Here is a 15,552-nt window from a genome sequence, read left to right on the forward strand (position 1 = left end):
GAATTGCTGGTGGTTTCCTAACTGCATGAAGCTGTTTCTTGTCTTCACTCTTCCCTTTTCTCTTCTGGCGTACCTGGCTCATGCATCAAAACCTGAAGGAAGGCTTTTAGGAACTGAATGCCCTCCCCTTCCCAGCAGGAGGTGCCCACCTTGCCTTCTGCCTGTCCGCTTGCCACATTGTACTATAAACATACATTTCTAAAGGTCTTTATCTTGCCTTCTTTGATTCAGTCCTTCTTTGAGGGAGATTTTGTTCTGGAGACCCACCCCGACTCTAGCTTCTCCCGAACTTTATACAGTGCTGTCCTTACATTGTCTGTAATATGCTCATTTCCTAAATACACCTTTTCTTTCTTTCTTTTCCCTAAAATGTCCTTGTAAGATGGGCAAGTTTTCAAGGAAGTCTTTGTTAGTCATAGGTCTGCTGTGAGTTGGTTGGGGTGCCAGGGATTTGTTTTTTTAGTAAAAGTATCTACTGGCAATCAGTTCTTTTCATATTCAGCCAAATGTAGTTGATTACTGGAATTGGCTTTGTTTTGGGACTATTCCTGGTTGCATCGCTTTCTAACAGCGTATTAGGACTGCCTCTATTTCTGAAGATAAATGAAAAACAGTATTTTGAAAGGAGTGCATTTTTATATTTGTCAACAAAATATTGAGCTGTATTGAATAATAGGAATAAGAAGCAGTTAAGAACGATCTGAGAATTTTACCTTATCTGCCTAGTCATGAACTTTCCATGGGCTTATAAAGTTATGTATATCGAACTTGGTACACTCTGATACCTAAAGCAGTACACAAGGTATTCTATTAGAGCAAAATACCTGTCCCTGTGTAACAATTATGCTGGTGTTTGGATCTGTGAAACCATATCTTGCTAAAACAGATCAAACAAATTGAAATAATGAATAGGCTTTGATAAGATATGGGACCTCTATGACTTCTTATCAAAATAATCAATGTTTGAGTGGTATGGCAGGCAGGGAGAGATGAAGTTGAGATGACAAGTAGCATCTTTTTATAAAATATCTGAGAAGCAGTTTGTGAGTGATGTAAACATGTACATTATAATGCATCAGAAAGCTTGATTTAACCTTCATTTGTACAGAATTGCATTTCTTAAAAAAAAAGTCCTGTATCGTTTAACAATTAAACATTTTTATTTCTAATAACCTTAGGGAGATGTATTTATGTTTTGGAAAAGTGGGATGCTTTCAGCATAACAGTTGCTTAAAGGTGACAGTTCCCACTTTGTGGGTTGTGACCATTTCTAAAATTATGTTGTACAGTTTGTAAACCATTGGTCCTCTTAAGGAGCTGTACTGAAAATTCAGAGTGAATCACCTGCCGCGTTTAGTTTATTGTTTAACATCCGTTGCTCTAGGTAATACCGAGGAAGGTAATCGTGTGGCAACAGGGTAGTTAAATATTAAAATGTTATATCTTATCCGTGGGTTAGAACGCTTCTCACTGTACCTGTAAGGTTTTTGATTTACTATTTTTAGGGGCCATTTAATTACATCATAATGAAATTTGAATTCAGGAGTTTCGATTTCATTAAAGATAATTTTAGAACATATTTTTCTATCTCTCCACCCAGCTGGGTTGCGTCAGGCCCAGATAATGCTTTGTTTGCCTTTGTAAGGTATATTGACCTGTACTAATGTAGCATATGGCACTACTAGGGAAGAAGGAAGTTTAGCAATAAAAATATGTCGTATGAGATCCTAATTCCTCAGTGGCTTTTGTTTTGCATTAGTCAATGGCACAAAGGTTAATTTTGGAAACTGTCCACCAAGGTTCATAGAATATCAGTGAATACTAACCCTCAAGATTGATTTGCAAAAAGTAGAGATTTGAAAGAAACTTACTGGGGGTGGGGTAAAAATTACTGAGATGGTCTTCTCGACTTATTTTTCCAAAATGTTCTTCTCTGAATTCTGCTCAATTGAGAAATGAATTGACAGAAAAAGTTATAGTTTTATTTTTACCCTGAGAGAAAATGTCCACAATGAATATTCTCCTACCTCTTCTTGAGAATCTATGTCTAACAATTTTTGCTTCTGGAAAGATTTGAACTTCTTAGATAATGTTTACCTTTTAAAGTTCTGATCATCTTTTGGTGGTGGTAGCTAGGGTTTTTGTTAAGGGCTGGGATCTCTCTCATGCCCTGATTTCACTTGCTTTCTTTCTCTCTTTTCTTTCTCCCTCTCTTTCTTTCTTTTCTTTCCTTTCTTTCTTTCTTTCTTTCTTCCTTCCTTCCTTCCTTCCTTCCTTTCTTTTCTTCCCTTTCTTTCCCTCTCTTCCTTCCTTCCTTTCTTTCTTTTTTAGCAGTATTCTGTGCCCAGCACAGAACTAAAGCTAACTCAGATCTTGTCTGAACCAACTGAAACAGGAGTTTTACAGGCAATGAATCATCAAGAGTTTTTACTTGTTGAATCTGAACCCTTCTTTTTTCTTTCTCCTTCTTTTCATTTCAATATAAAGAAACAGAATAAATAAATAAATGGTGGTGAATATACAAATCTCCCATGTAGAAGAATTCCAAATAATTTGTGCAGATACTCCTTCCTCAAGGAGGTGGAGCAGAACTCTCCACCCCTTAAGTGTGGGGTGCATATAATGACCTCCTTCCCAACAGGCCTGTAGAGTAGTGGTGAGGAAAGTCACTTTATAGTGGGGAAACCTGACAAATGCTGCCTCAGTCAAGGACCAAGGTCAGCATAAACGATGTAGAGTCATGCTAACAGCGTGTAGTCTTGGTGTGATGTGATGAGAATGGCATATATCTCTGTGGTCTTCCTTTCCAAAACCTGTAACCCCATTCTAATCATGAGAAAAACATCAGTCAAACCCCGATGGAGAGACATCCTGCAGAATATCAAAATGCAGCACTCCTCAGAAAACTGACAGGGTCATTATTGCAGATTGAATTGTGTCCCTCCAAAAGATATGTTCATATCCTACTGCCCTGTACCTATGAATGTGACCTTATTTATTTATTTTTATTAAAAATTTTTAAATTGGGGCTTCCCTGGTGGCACAGTGGCTGAGAGTCTCCCTGCCAATGCAGGGGACACGGGTTCGAGCCCTGGTCTGGGAGGATCCCACATGCCGCGGAGCAACTAGGCCCGTGAGCCACAACTACTGAGCCTGCGCGTCTGGAGCTTGTGCTCCACAACAAGAGAGGCTGCGACAGACCTAACACAGCCAAAAATAAATAAATAAATTTATTTAAAAAAAAAAATTTTTTTTAATTGAAGTACAGTTGATTTATAGTGTTGTGTTAGTTTCAGGTGTACAGTAAAGTGATTCAGTTATACATATCTTTTTCAGATTTTTTTCCCTTATAGGTTATTCCAAATATTGAGTATAGTTCTCTGTGCTATACAGTAGGACCTTAACAATGTTTTGAACTGAGATATTAGTCATTTCCTGTGTTTAATATCCAAGCAGTGTATATGCACTGATGATGTCATCAGTGCAACAAGAATTAGAGGGAAATACTCAAATAGTACTAATAGGGTATATATGATTCTTCTCTGTACTAGGCCTTCCTATCAAATCTATCACAATATTACACACATAATTATGGCTAAAGTGTTTCTTTTTAGTTGTTCATTAAATTTTTTTTCATGCAGACCTTCAATTTTTATTTTTTTATTATTCAAACAGAAAGTCACAAAAATTATAGTCATCCTCATCAGTTCACTCAGTCCCATGTAATTAATTTTTTTTCATCTTGATCTTTCGTTAGCACTTTTATGAATTCATCAGTTTTCCATTAGAGTTCTGAAAATGCTTATTCATTCAGTTCAGCAGTATAGTCAGTTACCAGAGACCTGTACTTGTCAGTCTCTTCCATGAATTTCTTGAAGATGAAACCTTTTATAGGAACATTTTTGCAAAAGCATCGGAGTACACCCAGAACTGTCTGTAAATGACAAAAGACTTAAAAATGACCACAGTTAAAGATTTGATGAAAGTTCATGATAATGCAATTGAGAAGGAAATTTAGTTATTTCTGAGATATATATTTTAAAATAATAACTAGAATTATGACTTATAACATTATACCAGAACATATAAGATTTTTAGGAATTTCACGTAATGTCTGAAACATTTATATTAACATCTTTCCATGCAAATAACCCAAAGAACGTTTAGTATTGTTTTTTTAAAAATTTTTGAATTTTATTTTATTTTTTTATACAGCACGTTCATATTAGTCATCAATTTTATACACATCAGTGTATACATGTCAATTCCAATCGCCCAATTAATCACACCACCATCCCCACCCCCCCCGCGGCTTTCCCCCCCTTGGTGTCCATACGTTTGTTCTCTACACATGTGTCTCAACTTCTGCCCTGCGAACCGGTTCATCTGTACCATTTTTCTAGGTTCCACATCCATGCGTTAACATACGATATTTGTTTTTATCTTTCTGACTTACTTCACTCTGTATGACAGTCTCCAGATCCATCCATGTCTCAAAAAATAACCCAGTTTCATTCCTTTTTATGGCTGAGTAATATTCCATTGTATATATGTACCACAACTTCTTTATCCATTCGTCTGTCGATGGGCATTTAGCTTGCTTCCATGACCTGGCTGTTGTAAATAGTGCTGCAATGAACATTGGGGTGCATGTGTCTTTTTGAATTATGGTTTTCTCTGGGTATATGCCCAGTAGTGGAATTTCTGGATCATATGGTAATTCTATTTTTAGTTTTTTAAGGAACCTTCATACTGTTCTCCATAGTGGCTGCATCAATTTACATTCCCACCAACAGTGCAAGAGGTTTCCCTTTTCTCCACACCATCTCCAGAATTTGTTGTTTGTAGATTTTCTGATGATGCCCATTCTAACTGGTGTGGAGTGATACCTCATTGTAGTTTTGATTTGCATTTCTCTAATAATTAGTGATGTTGAGCAGCTTTTCATGTGCTTCTTGGCCATCTGTATGTCTTCTTTGGAGAAGTGTCTATTTAGGTCTTCTGCCCATTTTTGGATTGGGTTGGGTTTTTTTTTTAATATTGAGCTGCATCAGCTGTTTATATAATTTGGAGATTAATCCTTTGTCCGCTGATTCATTTGCAAATATTTTCTCCCATTCTGAGGGTTGTCTTTTCATCTTGTTTATGGTTTCCTTTTTTTTTTTTGTTTTGTTTTTTGCGGTACGCGGGCCTTTCACTGTTGTGGCCTCTCCCGTTGCGGAGCACAGGCTCCGGACGCGCAGGCTCAGCGGCCATGGCTCACGGGCCCAGCCGCTCCATGGCATGTGGGATCTTCCCAGACCGGGGCACGAACCCGTGTCCCCTGCATCGGCAGGCGGACTCTCAACCACTGCGCCACCAGGGAAGCCCTGTGGTTTCCTTTGCTATGCAAAAGCTTTGAAGTTTCATTAGGTCCCATTTGTTTATTTTTCCATTACTCTAGGAGGTGGATCAAAAAAGATCTTGCTGTGATTTATGTCAAAGAGTGTTCTTCCTATGCTTTCCTCTAAGAGTTTTATAGTGTCTGGTCTAACATTTAGGTCTCAAATCCATTTTGAGTTTATTTTTGTGTATGGTGTTAGGGAGTGTTCTAATTTCATTCTTTTACATGTAGCTGTCCAGTTTTCCCAGCACCTCTTATTGAAGAGACTGTCTTTTCTCCATTGTATATCCTTGCCTCCTTTGTCATAGATTAGTTGACCATAGGTGCCTGGGGTTATCTCTGGGCTTTCTATCTTGTTCCATTGATCTATGTTTCTGTTTTTGTGCCAGTACCATATTGTCTTCAGTACTGTAGCTTTGTAGTGTAGTCTGAAGTCAGGGAGTCTGATTCCTCCCACTCCGTTTTTTTTCCCTCAGGATTGCTTTGGCTATTCAGGGTCTTTTGTGTCTCCATAAAAATTTTAAGATTTTTTTGTTCTAGTTCCGTAAAAAATGCCACTGGTAATATGATAGGGATTGCATTGAATCTGTAGATTGCTTTGGGTAGTATAGTCATTTTCACAGTATTGATTCTTCCAATCCAAGAACATGGTATATCTCTCCATCTGTTGGTGTCATCTTTAATTTCTTTCACCAGTGTCTACCAGTGTTCTGCATACAGGTCTTTTGTCTCCCTAGGTAGGTTTATTCCTAGGTATTTTATTCTTTTTCTTGCAATGGTAAATGGGAGTGTTTCCTTAGTTTCTCTTTCAGTTTTTTCATCATTAATGTATAGGAATGCAAGAGATTTCTGTGCATTAATTTTGTATCCTGCAACTTTACCAAATTCACTGATTAGCTCGAGTAGTTTTCTGGTGGCATTTTTAGGATTCTCTATGTATAGTATCATGTCATCTGCAAACAGTGACAGTTTTACTTCTTTTTTTCCAATTTGTATTCCTTTTATTTCTTTTTCTTCTCTGATTGCCGTGGCTAGGACTTCCAAAACTATGTTGAATAATAGTGGTGAGAGTGGACATCCTTGTCTTGTTCCTGATCTTAGAGGAAATGCTTTCAGTTTTTCACCATTGAGAATGATGTTTGCTGTGGGTTTGTCGTATATGGCCTTTATTATGTTGAGGTAGGTTCCCTCTATGCCCACTTTCTGTAGAGTTTTCATCATAAATGGGTGTTGAATTTTATCAAAAGCTTTTCCTGCATCTATTGATATGATCATATGGTTTTTATTCTTCAATTTGTTAATATGGTGTATCACATTGATTGATTTGCATATATTGAAGAATCCTTGCATCCCTGGGATAAATCCCACATGATCATGATGTATGATACTTTTAATGTGTTGTTGGATTCTGTTTGCTAGCATTTTGTTGAGGATTTTTGCATCTATATTCATCAGTGATATTGGTCTGTAATTTTCTTTTTTTGTAGTATCTTTGTCTGGTTTTGGTATCAGGGTGATGGTGGCCTCACAGAATGAGTTTGGGAGTGTTCCTTTCTCTGCAATTTTTTGGAAGAGTTTGAGAAGGATGGGTGTTAGCTCTTCTCTAAATGTTTGTTAGAATTCACCTGTGCAGCCTTCTGGTCCTGAACTTTTGTTTGTTGGAAAATTTTTAATCACAGTTTCAATTTCATTACTTGTGATTGGTCTGTTCATATTTTCTATTTCTTCCTTGTTCAGTCTTGGAAGTTTATACCTTTCTAAGAATTTGTCCATTTCTTCCAGGTTGTCCATTTTATTGGCATAGAGTTGCTTGTAGTGGTCTCTTAGGATGCTTTGTATTTCTGTGGTGTCTGTTGTAACTTCTTTTTCATTTCTAATTTTATTGATTTGATTCCTCTCTCTTTCTTGATGAGTCTGGCTAATGGCTTATCAATTTTGTTTCTTCTTCTCAAAGAACCAGCTTTTAGTTTTATTCATCTTTGCTATAGTTTTCTTTGTTTCTATTTCATTTATTTCTGATCTGATCTTTATGACTTCTTTCCATCTGCTAGCTTTGGGTTTTGTTTGTTCTTCTTTCTCTAATTCCTTTAGGTGTAAGGTTAGATTGTTTTTTTGAGATTTTTCTTGTTTCTTGTGGTAGGCTTGTATAGCTATAAACTTCCATCTTAGAACTGCTTTTGCTGCATCGCATAGGTTTTGGATCATCGTGTTTTCATTGTCATTTGTCTCTAGGTATTTTTTGATTTCTTCAGTGATCTCTTGGTTGTTTAGTAACATATTGTTTAGTCTCCATGTGTTTGTGTTTTTTACGTTTTTTTTCCCTGTAATTCATTTCTAATCTCATAGTGTTGTGGTCAGAAAAGATGCTTGATATGATTTCAGTTATCTTAAATTTACTGAGGCTTGATTTGTGACCCAAGACGTGATCTATCCTGGAGAATGTTCCGTGCGCACTTGAGAAGAAAGTGTAATCTGCTGTTTGGGGATGGAATGTCCTATGAATATCAATTAAATCTATCTGGTCTATTGTGTCATTTAAAGCTTGTGTTTCCTTATTTATTTTCATTTTGGATGATCTGTCCATTAGTGTAAGTGAGGTGATAAAGTCTCCCACTATTATTGTGTTATTGTCGATTTCCTCTTTTATAGCTGTTAGCAGTTGCCTTATGTATTGAAGTGCTCCTATGTTGGGTGCATATATATTTATAATTGTTATATCTTCTTCTTGGATTGATCCCGTGATCATTATGTAGTGTCCTTCCTTGTCTCTTGTAACGTTCTTTATTTTAAAGTCTCTTTTATTTGATATGAGTATTACTACTCCAGCTTTCTTTTGATTTCCATTTGCATGGAATATCATTTTCCATCCCCTCACTTTCAGTGTGTATGTGTCCCTAGGTCTGAAGTGGGTCTCTTGTAGACAGCATATATATGGGTGTTGTTTTTGTATCCATTCAGCAAGCCTGTGTCTTTTGGTTGGAGCATTTAATCCATTCACGTTTAAGGTAATTATCAATATGTATGTTCCTATGACCATTTTCTTAATTGTTTTGTTTTTGTTTTTGTAGGTCCTTTTCTTCTCTTGTGTTTCCCACTTAGAGAAGTTCTTTAGCGTTTGTTGTAGAGCTGATTTGGTGGTGCTGAATTCTCTTAGCTTTTGCTTGTGTGTAAAGCTTTTGATTTCTCCATCGTATCTGAATGAGATCCTTGCTGGGTAGAGTAATCTTGGTTGTAGGTTCTTCCCTTTTATCACTTTAAGTATATCATGCCACTGCCTTGTAAAGTTTCTGCTGAGAAATCAGCTGCTAACCTTATGGGAGTTCCCTTGTATGTTATTTGTCATTTTTCCCTTGCTGCTTTCAATAATTTTTCTTTGTCTTTAATTTTTGCCAATTTGCTTACTATGTGTCTCGGCGTGTTGCTCCCTGGGTTTATCCTGTATAGGACTCTCTGTGCTTCCTGGACTTGGGTGGCTATTTCTTTTCCCATGTTAGGGAAGTTTTCGACTATAATCTCTTCAAATATTTTCTCTGGTCCTTTCTCTCTCTTCTCCTTCTGGGACCCCTATAATGTGAATGTTGTTGTGTTTAATGTTGTTCCAGAGGTCTCTTAGGCTGTCTTCATTTCTTTTCATTCTTTTTTGTTTATTTTGTTCCACAGCAGTGAATTCCACCATTCTGTCTTCCAGGTCACTTTTCCGTTCTTCTGCCTCAGTTATTCTGATATTGATTCCTTCTAGTGTAGTTTTCATTTTAGTTATTGTATTGTTCATCTCTGTTTGTTTGTTCTTTAATTCTTCTAGGTCTATGTTAAACATTTCCTGCATCTTCTCGATCTTTGCCTCCATTCTTTTTCTGAAGTCCTGGATTATCTTCACTATCATTATTCTGAATTCCTTTTCTGGAAGGTTGCCTATCTCCACTTCATTTAGTTGTTTTTCCGGGGTTTTATGTTTTTTCTTCATCTGGTACATAGCCCTCTGCCTTTTCATCTTGTCTATCTTTCCGTGAATGTGGTTTTTGTTCCACAGATTGCAGGATTGTAGTTCTTCTTCTGCTTATTAAATTTTAGGAACAAATATTTTTCTTCAGCTAATTGTTAAACCAACAACATTCTGAATTGAACATATATTTTCCCCCAAATTATGATCTTACCTGTAAACAGTGAAACATTTTTCTCAGAATTATAAAAAAAGAGGAGTCAAGTTAATTATTTTAAGTGATTACAAGGTATTGTGCCTTTAAGGCACAGAATTACTCTTTCTACATCGATATTGGCCTTGAGAAAATATTGTGCTTCCATATGGCCTAGAAATTATTGTGACACCTTCACAAGTGTTAGCTACTATTGTCATCATCATTATTATTACTGTTATCATAACAGTTTACTGTTATTAGTTTCCTAAATTTATTCACACACACAAATTCTTTATTACTAAATATTAGACCAAATGACACAGAGAAATAGAGAGGGTGACATCTCTACAGACAACAGTACTGGTAAGATGTATTGAAAAGTTACTCCTAGAAGACACAGAAGGAGACAGAATATGTGATGATTTAGCAGGTTTAAAGCACATTTTTTTGTCTTTTAGTAAATTAAGCGCAATCACTAGTAGACCATGTCACGAAGTATTGGTAGAAATTACATTTCAACGGTCTTTGAGTTAAAACCCTAAATAATGATGGTAATCAATCTCCTCACCCCTATCTTGGTTATAACTTAGACCCAGAGATGTGACTTAAACTGAAATTGAAATACAGATACTTCAAGATAGGTACACTCAAACAGACTAACAAAAACTTAAATAAACAGAAAGGTGTCTGTGACATTTTTCTCAGAGCACAAGTCATTGTGTGGTAGCTAGATTGGGTAGACGGGATTCTAACACTGCCTGATGACTACAAACTCATTCATCAATTTGAAAATTGATACCATACGCAAGCAAGAGTGAAGAAAAGAAACGGAAATATAAATTGTTGTTTATTTATTTATATTTGGGATCTTAAACTTTCCAATACAATTTTAACTTGCTGGTTTAGCCTTACTATAGCCTCATTTGTTTCTGCTTACCATGATTTTCATACATTCTATTTATTTTCCTTTGAAAATTTCAGTGTTCAACATTTTGGGTATGTTGAACTGAGATCTTAAATTTACCACTTTATTTGCTGGAGAAAATAAGGAGAAAATTATAGTAACTATGACTTACAAGAAATGTTTTCATAAGGAAACTGATATTCTTATTTCAGATTTGTTGGAAGCTATTATGAAGATTTTAGTGTACACTTCTTTAGAATTAAGTAGTTAATGTAGTAGAGTTAACTGAATTTGTGAGTCCTTAAAAGTAATGAAGAGGGCTTCCCTGGTGGCGCAGTGGCTGAGAGTCCGCCTGCCGATGCAGGGGACACGGGTCTGTGCCCCGGTTTGGGAGGATCCCACATGCCGCGGAGCGGCTGGGCCCGTGAGCCATGGCCGCTGAGCCTGCGCGTCCGGAGCCTGTGCTCCGCAACGGGAGAGGCCACAACAGTGAGAGGCCCGCGTACCGCAAAAAAAAAAAAAAAAAAAAAAGCGTAATAAAGAAAAACTTTGTCTCAGTTTTTAAGTTGTTTTAAGAGTTAATAAAAATAAAAGCAGCTAATTTCTCAGTAAGACTGATGGTTCTTCTATATTATATATACATATAGTCCATATAGGTATAAATTGGATATGTCTCTTAAAAGCCTAAAGGGGAGAAAACATTTGTAATTGTTTCCTTTGCAAGGTGTGCCCTGTGTTGCTGTGTTTAAATATCTGAAACCTTCTATGTTGCTACCTGAGCATCTCTGACAAATGACACTATGGTTGCCAAAGAGTAAAGTTTCTATATTTAAAATTCAGTTTAGCAAATCAACATTTTCTATTCCCTTTTATTCTATTCTCTTATTCTGACAGATCACTATTTTAAAGCAAAACAAACCCCGAATTTATTTGACTGTCATGAAGAATTAAACATGAAAAAGATGAGATGGTTATGGCTATCTCTTTTCACTAAAACCACCTGCTGTGGGTTTAAAATGCAAACTAGATCAAAACGACTGCAAACCCTGGGGGTTTAATTTATGTGCTGAATGAACCAGCTTGTTTTAAAAGAGTACTTCTTTTGTTTTTTTTTTAACTTTAGAAGAAACTTGTACATCTATCTCATTTGATCTTTCACTAGCCCTGTGAGCTAGAAAGACCAAGAATTATCTGTATTTTACTGATGAGAAAATTGAGACAGAGGCTTAATTGACTTCCTTTCGGCTAGTTAGTGCCAGAAATGGTGTTAAAGTTCCAGGCGTCTGTGAAAGCCTCTGTCCTAACCTTTAGCTCTAGATCCATAATGTTATCCCAGGCCTCTGTCCTGGCCCAAATTCCAGGACGTAACAGTGATGTGCTTTCTCTTGATTCTGTAGACTTATGAGAGCCAATTGTGAAATATTTAGGATTTTGTAAGCTGCTGTTAAACCAATGCTAGCTTGAAATGGGCCATGGGGGGAATACTTATACCAAGGAAATCAGGAAGTACTACAAATCAGGGGTTTATTTTTCTCCAGAGAATTGGTTTACCTCTGTACACTGATTGTATCTAAGTATAAATTGAAGGAAAATAAACAACAATAATAAAAACAAATGATAATATAGTATAAATGTAATGTAATTTTATGGATGCAATACTTGGTTAGAGGTCAATATTTCTTTGTTCCTTAATTTGGAAATTTGCTTCTAAGCTGTGAATAAATATGGACAAGACTTCAGGAAAGGTTGAATTAAATGAGTGTTTTAGGTTTCCCTGGTGGCGCAGTGGTTAAGAATCTGCCTGCCGATGCAGGGGACATGGGTTCGAGCCCTGGTCTGGGAAGATCCCACATGCCATGGAGCCGCTAAGCCTGTGCCACAACTACTGAAGCCTGCATGCCACAACTACTGAAGTCCGCACTCCTAGAGCCCATGCTCCGCAACAAGAGAAGCCACTGCAGTGAGAAGCCCGCGTGCTGCAACGAAGAGTAACCCCGCTCACCACAACTAGAGAATACCCGCATGCAGCAACGAAGACCCAACACAGCCAAAAATAAATAAAATTTAAAAATACTAATAAATTAAAAAAAAAACACTTGAGTGTTTTGAGGACCTTTATAAATCCTATCCATTCTTTAAGAACTAGGTCAAGTCCCAGCCCTTCAAAATATTATGGCAGTTGCCTTGCTTTTCCTACCTCAGAACCTCTAGTAGGTTTAAAATAGAGCCACATACATTGGGACTTATTTACTGTGTGTTTCATGTGGATTGGTTTTGTCTCCTTAAGAATACAATAAACTCTTTGAAGAGTAGGACGTGGACTCTCCTTCCTTCTTTCTTTATTTGAATTAATATTTAATTCAAATATTAAATATTTTGTGCTATTCTTACTGCTTAAGAAACAGCAGTCATCAAAGCAGCTCTGCCCTTATGGAGCTTAAAGTCTAGTGAAGAATCAGGAATTAATTTAAACAAATGAGAAATTACAACTGTGGTAAATACTTTGAGAAATTGTGTATTGTGCCGAGAGTATCTGATAGTGGTGGGCTTTTATCTATTCACAGAGGTCAATAAATGCTTCCCTGAGGACACGGTGATTGAATTGAAATGTGAAGAATGAGAAAGAATTAACTGGAAGTTACTAGGTCTTGAATGTTCTTTATGCAGGCTTTCTGTGCCCTCCCAATCTGAATTAAGTTCCCATATTATATACCCCCCAAGTGACCCTGAATTTTCCCTTTGTGATAGTAACAACAATTTAAAATTTTACATTTATTCACTAAATGTTGTTTTTCCCACTAGACTATTGGCCCAAAGCTAGGACTGTGTCTCTTTTGATCACCTTGGTAGTGCCAGGATCCATCACAGTACCTGACAATTAACTCACACAGTAGTTGTTAATATTTCTACTCTTTGCCTTTGTCTTATAATAAAGCTGGGCTATGTCCTACCTACCTCTCAGTTACTGAAAAGATATAGTAATGTAATGTATACAGAAGTCAGAAAAGTAAGACAAGATCCAAAATAGTTTAGTGCCACAGAAAGCAGGAAGGGGCCACATGTTCAGGGGTGAATAGAAGTAATTCAGGTGTAGCTGTACTGTGGAGGAGAAAAAAAAAGGCCGTTGGATTTGGCAGTAAGGAAGTTTTACTTATTTGCATTTATCTTGTTTGAAGGAAATTTGTTTAATTTGTGAAACACATTGAAAATAGTTTCTGAAGATAAATTTATGGTGTTAATTTAAAAAGTTGTTTTCTTGTGAAAAGTAAAAGTTGTGTAAATGAATACCGTCTTGAAAAAAAAGGTGTATCCAAGTGTATACATAGGATGTTGTCAAATGTACTTTGAAAGAAGGAAATAAGAAAATGGAAGGAAGGGAAGGAGGGATGGAGGAAGGAAGGAAGGAAGGAAGGAAAACTAGATACAGGAAAAAAGACTGGAGGAAATTGACAGGACTGTTAAATGGTTATTTTTATTTATTTATTTATTTTAACATCTTTATTGGAGTATAACTGCTTTACAATGGTGTGTTAGTTTCTGCTTTATAACATAGTAAATCAGCTATACATTTACATATATCCCCATATCCCCTCCCTCTTGTGTCTCCCTCCCACCCTCCCTATCCCACCCCTCTAGGTGGTCACAAAGCACTGGAGCTGATCTCCCTGTGCTATGCGGCTGCTTCCCACTAGCTATCTATTTTACATTTGGTAGTGTATATATGTCCATGCCACTCTCTCACTTCACCCAGCTTACCCTTCCCCCTCCCCATGTCCTCAAGTCCATTCTCTACGTCTGCGTCTTTATTCCTGTCCTGCCCCTAGGTTCTTCAGACCGTTTTTTTTTTAGATTGCATATATATGTGTTAGCATACGGTATTTGTCTTTCTCTTTCTGACTTACTTCACTCTATATAACAGACTCTAGGTCCATCCACCTCACTACAAATAACTCAATTTCGTTTCTTTTTATGGCTTAGTAATATTCCATTGTATATATGTGCTACATCTTTATCCATTCATCTGTCGATGGACACTTAGGTTGCGTCCATGTCCTGGCTATTGTAAATAGAGCTGCAATGAACATTGTGGTACATGACTCTTTTTGAATTACGGTTTTCTCAGGGTATATGCCCAGTAGTGGGATTGCTGAGTCATATGGTAGTTCTATTTTTAGTTCTTTAAGGAACCTCTGATGGTTATCTTTAAATGATGGGGCTCTGGGTGATATTTTTCCCCTCTGTACTTTTTTGTATTTTGTGCTTTTCCATATTTCTCAAGTTTTTTAATTTTATGAGCTTATATTACTTTCATAATGAAACATTAAACAAAGTAACATTTCATAAAACTGCCAATGATGAGGTTGAGGGGAATATAGAATTATGTTTCTGTAGTTAGAGGGTTCAGAATTATATTTAAAATTTTTCTTTTTTATATTTGCTTACAATTTTAGTATATTAATGTTAAATGCCAATTTAATCTTTGTTTATATGTCCATCTGTACTTCTGGAGCCTGAGCTCCTTGAGGGTGGAGATCTTTATATTTCTAGCATCATCCTGGAAGTGACACATATTTTGTTGAATCAAAAACTTTAAAACTGAGATGTCTCAACCTTTTTAATGCCTTCAATCCATGTACCTTTCTTTTTTCAGAACATTAAAGTCATAATGAATGGTCATATTTCTAATCATCCCAGTGGTTTTGGAATATATCCATCTCAAATGAAGTAAGTTGGAAATTTTATATTTAATTTCTTGGTTTTTTAAATTTGATTTGGTGGTTTTAATTGTTTTGTATTTTCAATGAAAAGATCTCTTTCATTTCTTTATGTAGTTCATTCCTCAATATATAATTTCTTTCTAACACTAAGATACGTTATTGTTAAAAGTTTACTGTGTCTCTTAAGAAAAAGATGGTTAAGTAATATCAACCCCAATGATAGTGATCTAATAGAAGACATTTGGTTCTGGTATTTTATGTATTATTGCTTTCCATAGTTGCATACATACTCTACTTCATAGCTTTCACTTTCTCTGGAGCATTCTTTTTTTTTTAATTAATTAATTAATTAATTTATGGCTGTGTTGGGTCTTCGTTTCAGTGCCAGGGCTTTCTCTAGTTGCCTCGAGC

General features: G+C 36.4%; 1 protein-coding gene across 6 annotated transcripts in view; it reads left to right on the forward strand.

The window, feature by feature from the left end:
- EPS8 (EGFR pathway substrate 8, signaling adaptor) overlaps positions 1-15,552 on the forward strand; it is a 261,244-nt gene that overhangs the window by 174,596 nt on the left and 71,096 nt on the right. For all 6 annotated transcript variants that reach the window (XM_079936969.1, XM_079936968.1, XM_079936971.1 and 3 more), the window contains one exon: positions 15,075-15,148. In XM_079936969.1, the coding sequence (XP_079793095.1) occupies positions 15,090-15,148 (59 nt within the window). In that variant the 5' untranslated portion in view covers positions 15,075-15,089. The remainder of the gene's footprint in view (positions 1-15,074; positions 15,149-15,552) is intronic.

Source organism: Stenella coeruleoalba (genome assembly GCF_951394435.1).
Source record: "Stenella coeruleoalba genome assembly, chromosome: 11".
NCBI lineage: Eukaryota > Metazoa > Chordata > Mammalia > Artiodactyla > Delphinidae > Stenella > Stenella coeruleoalba.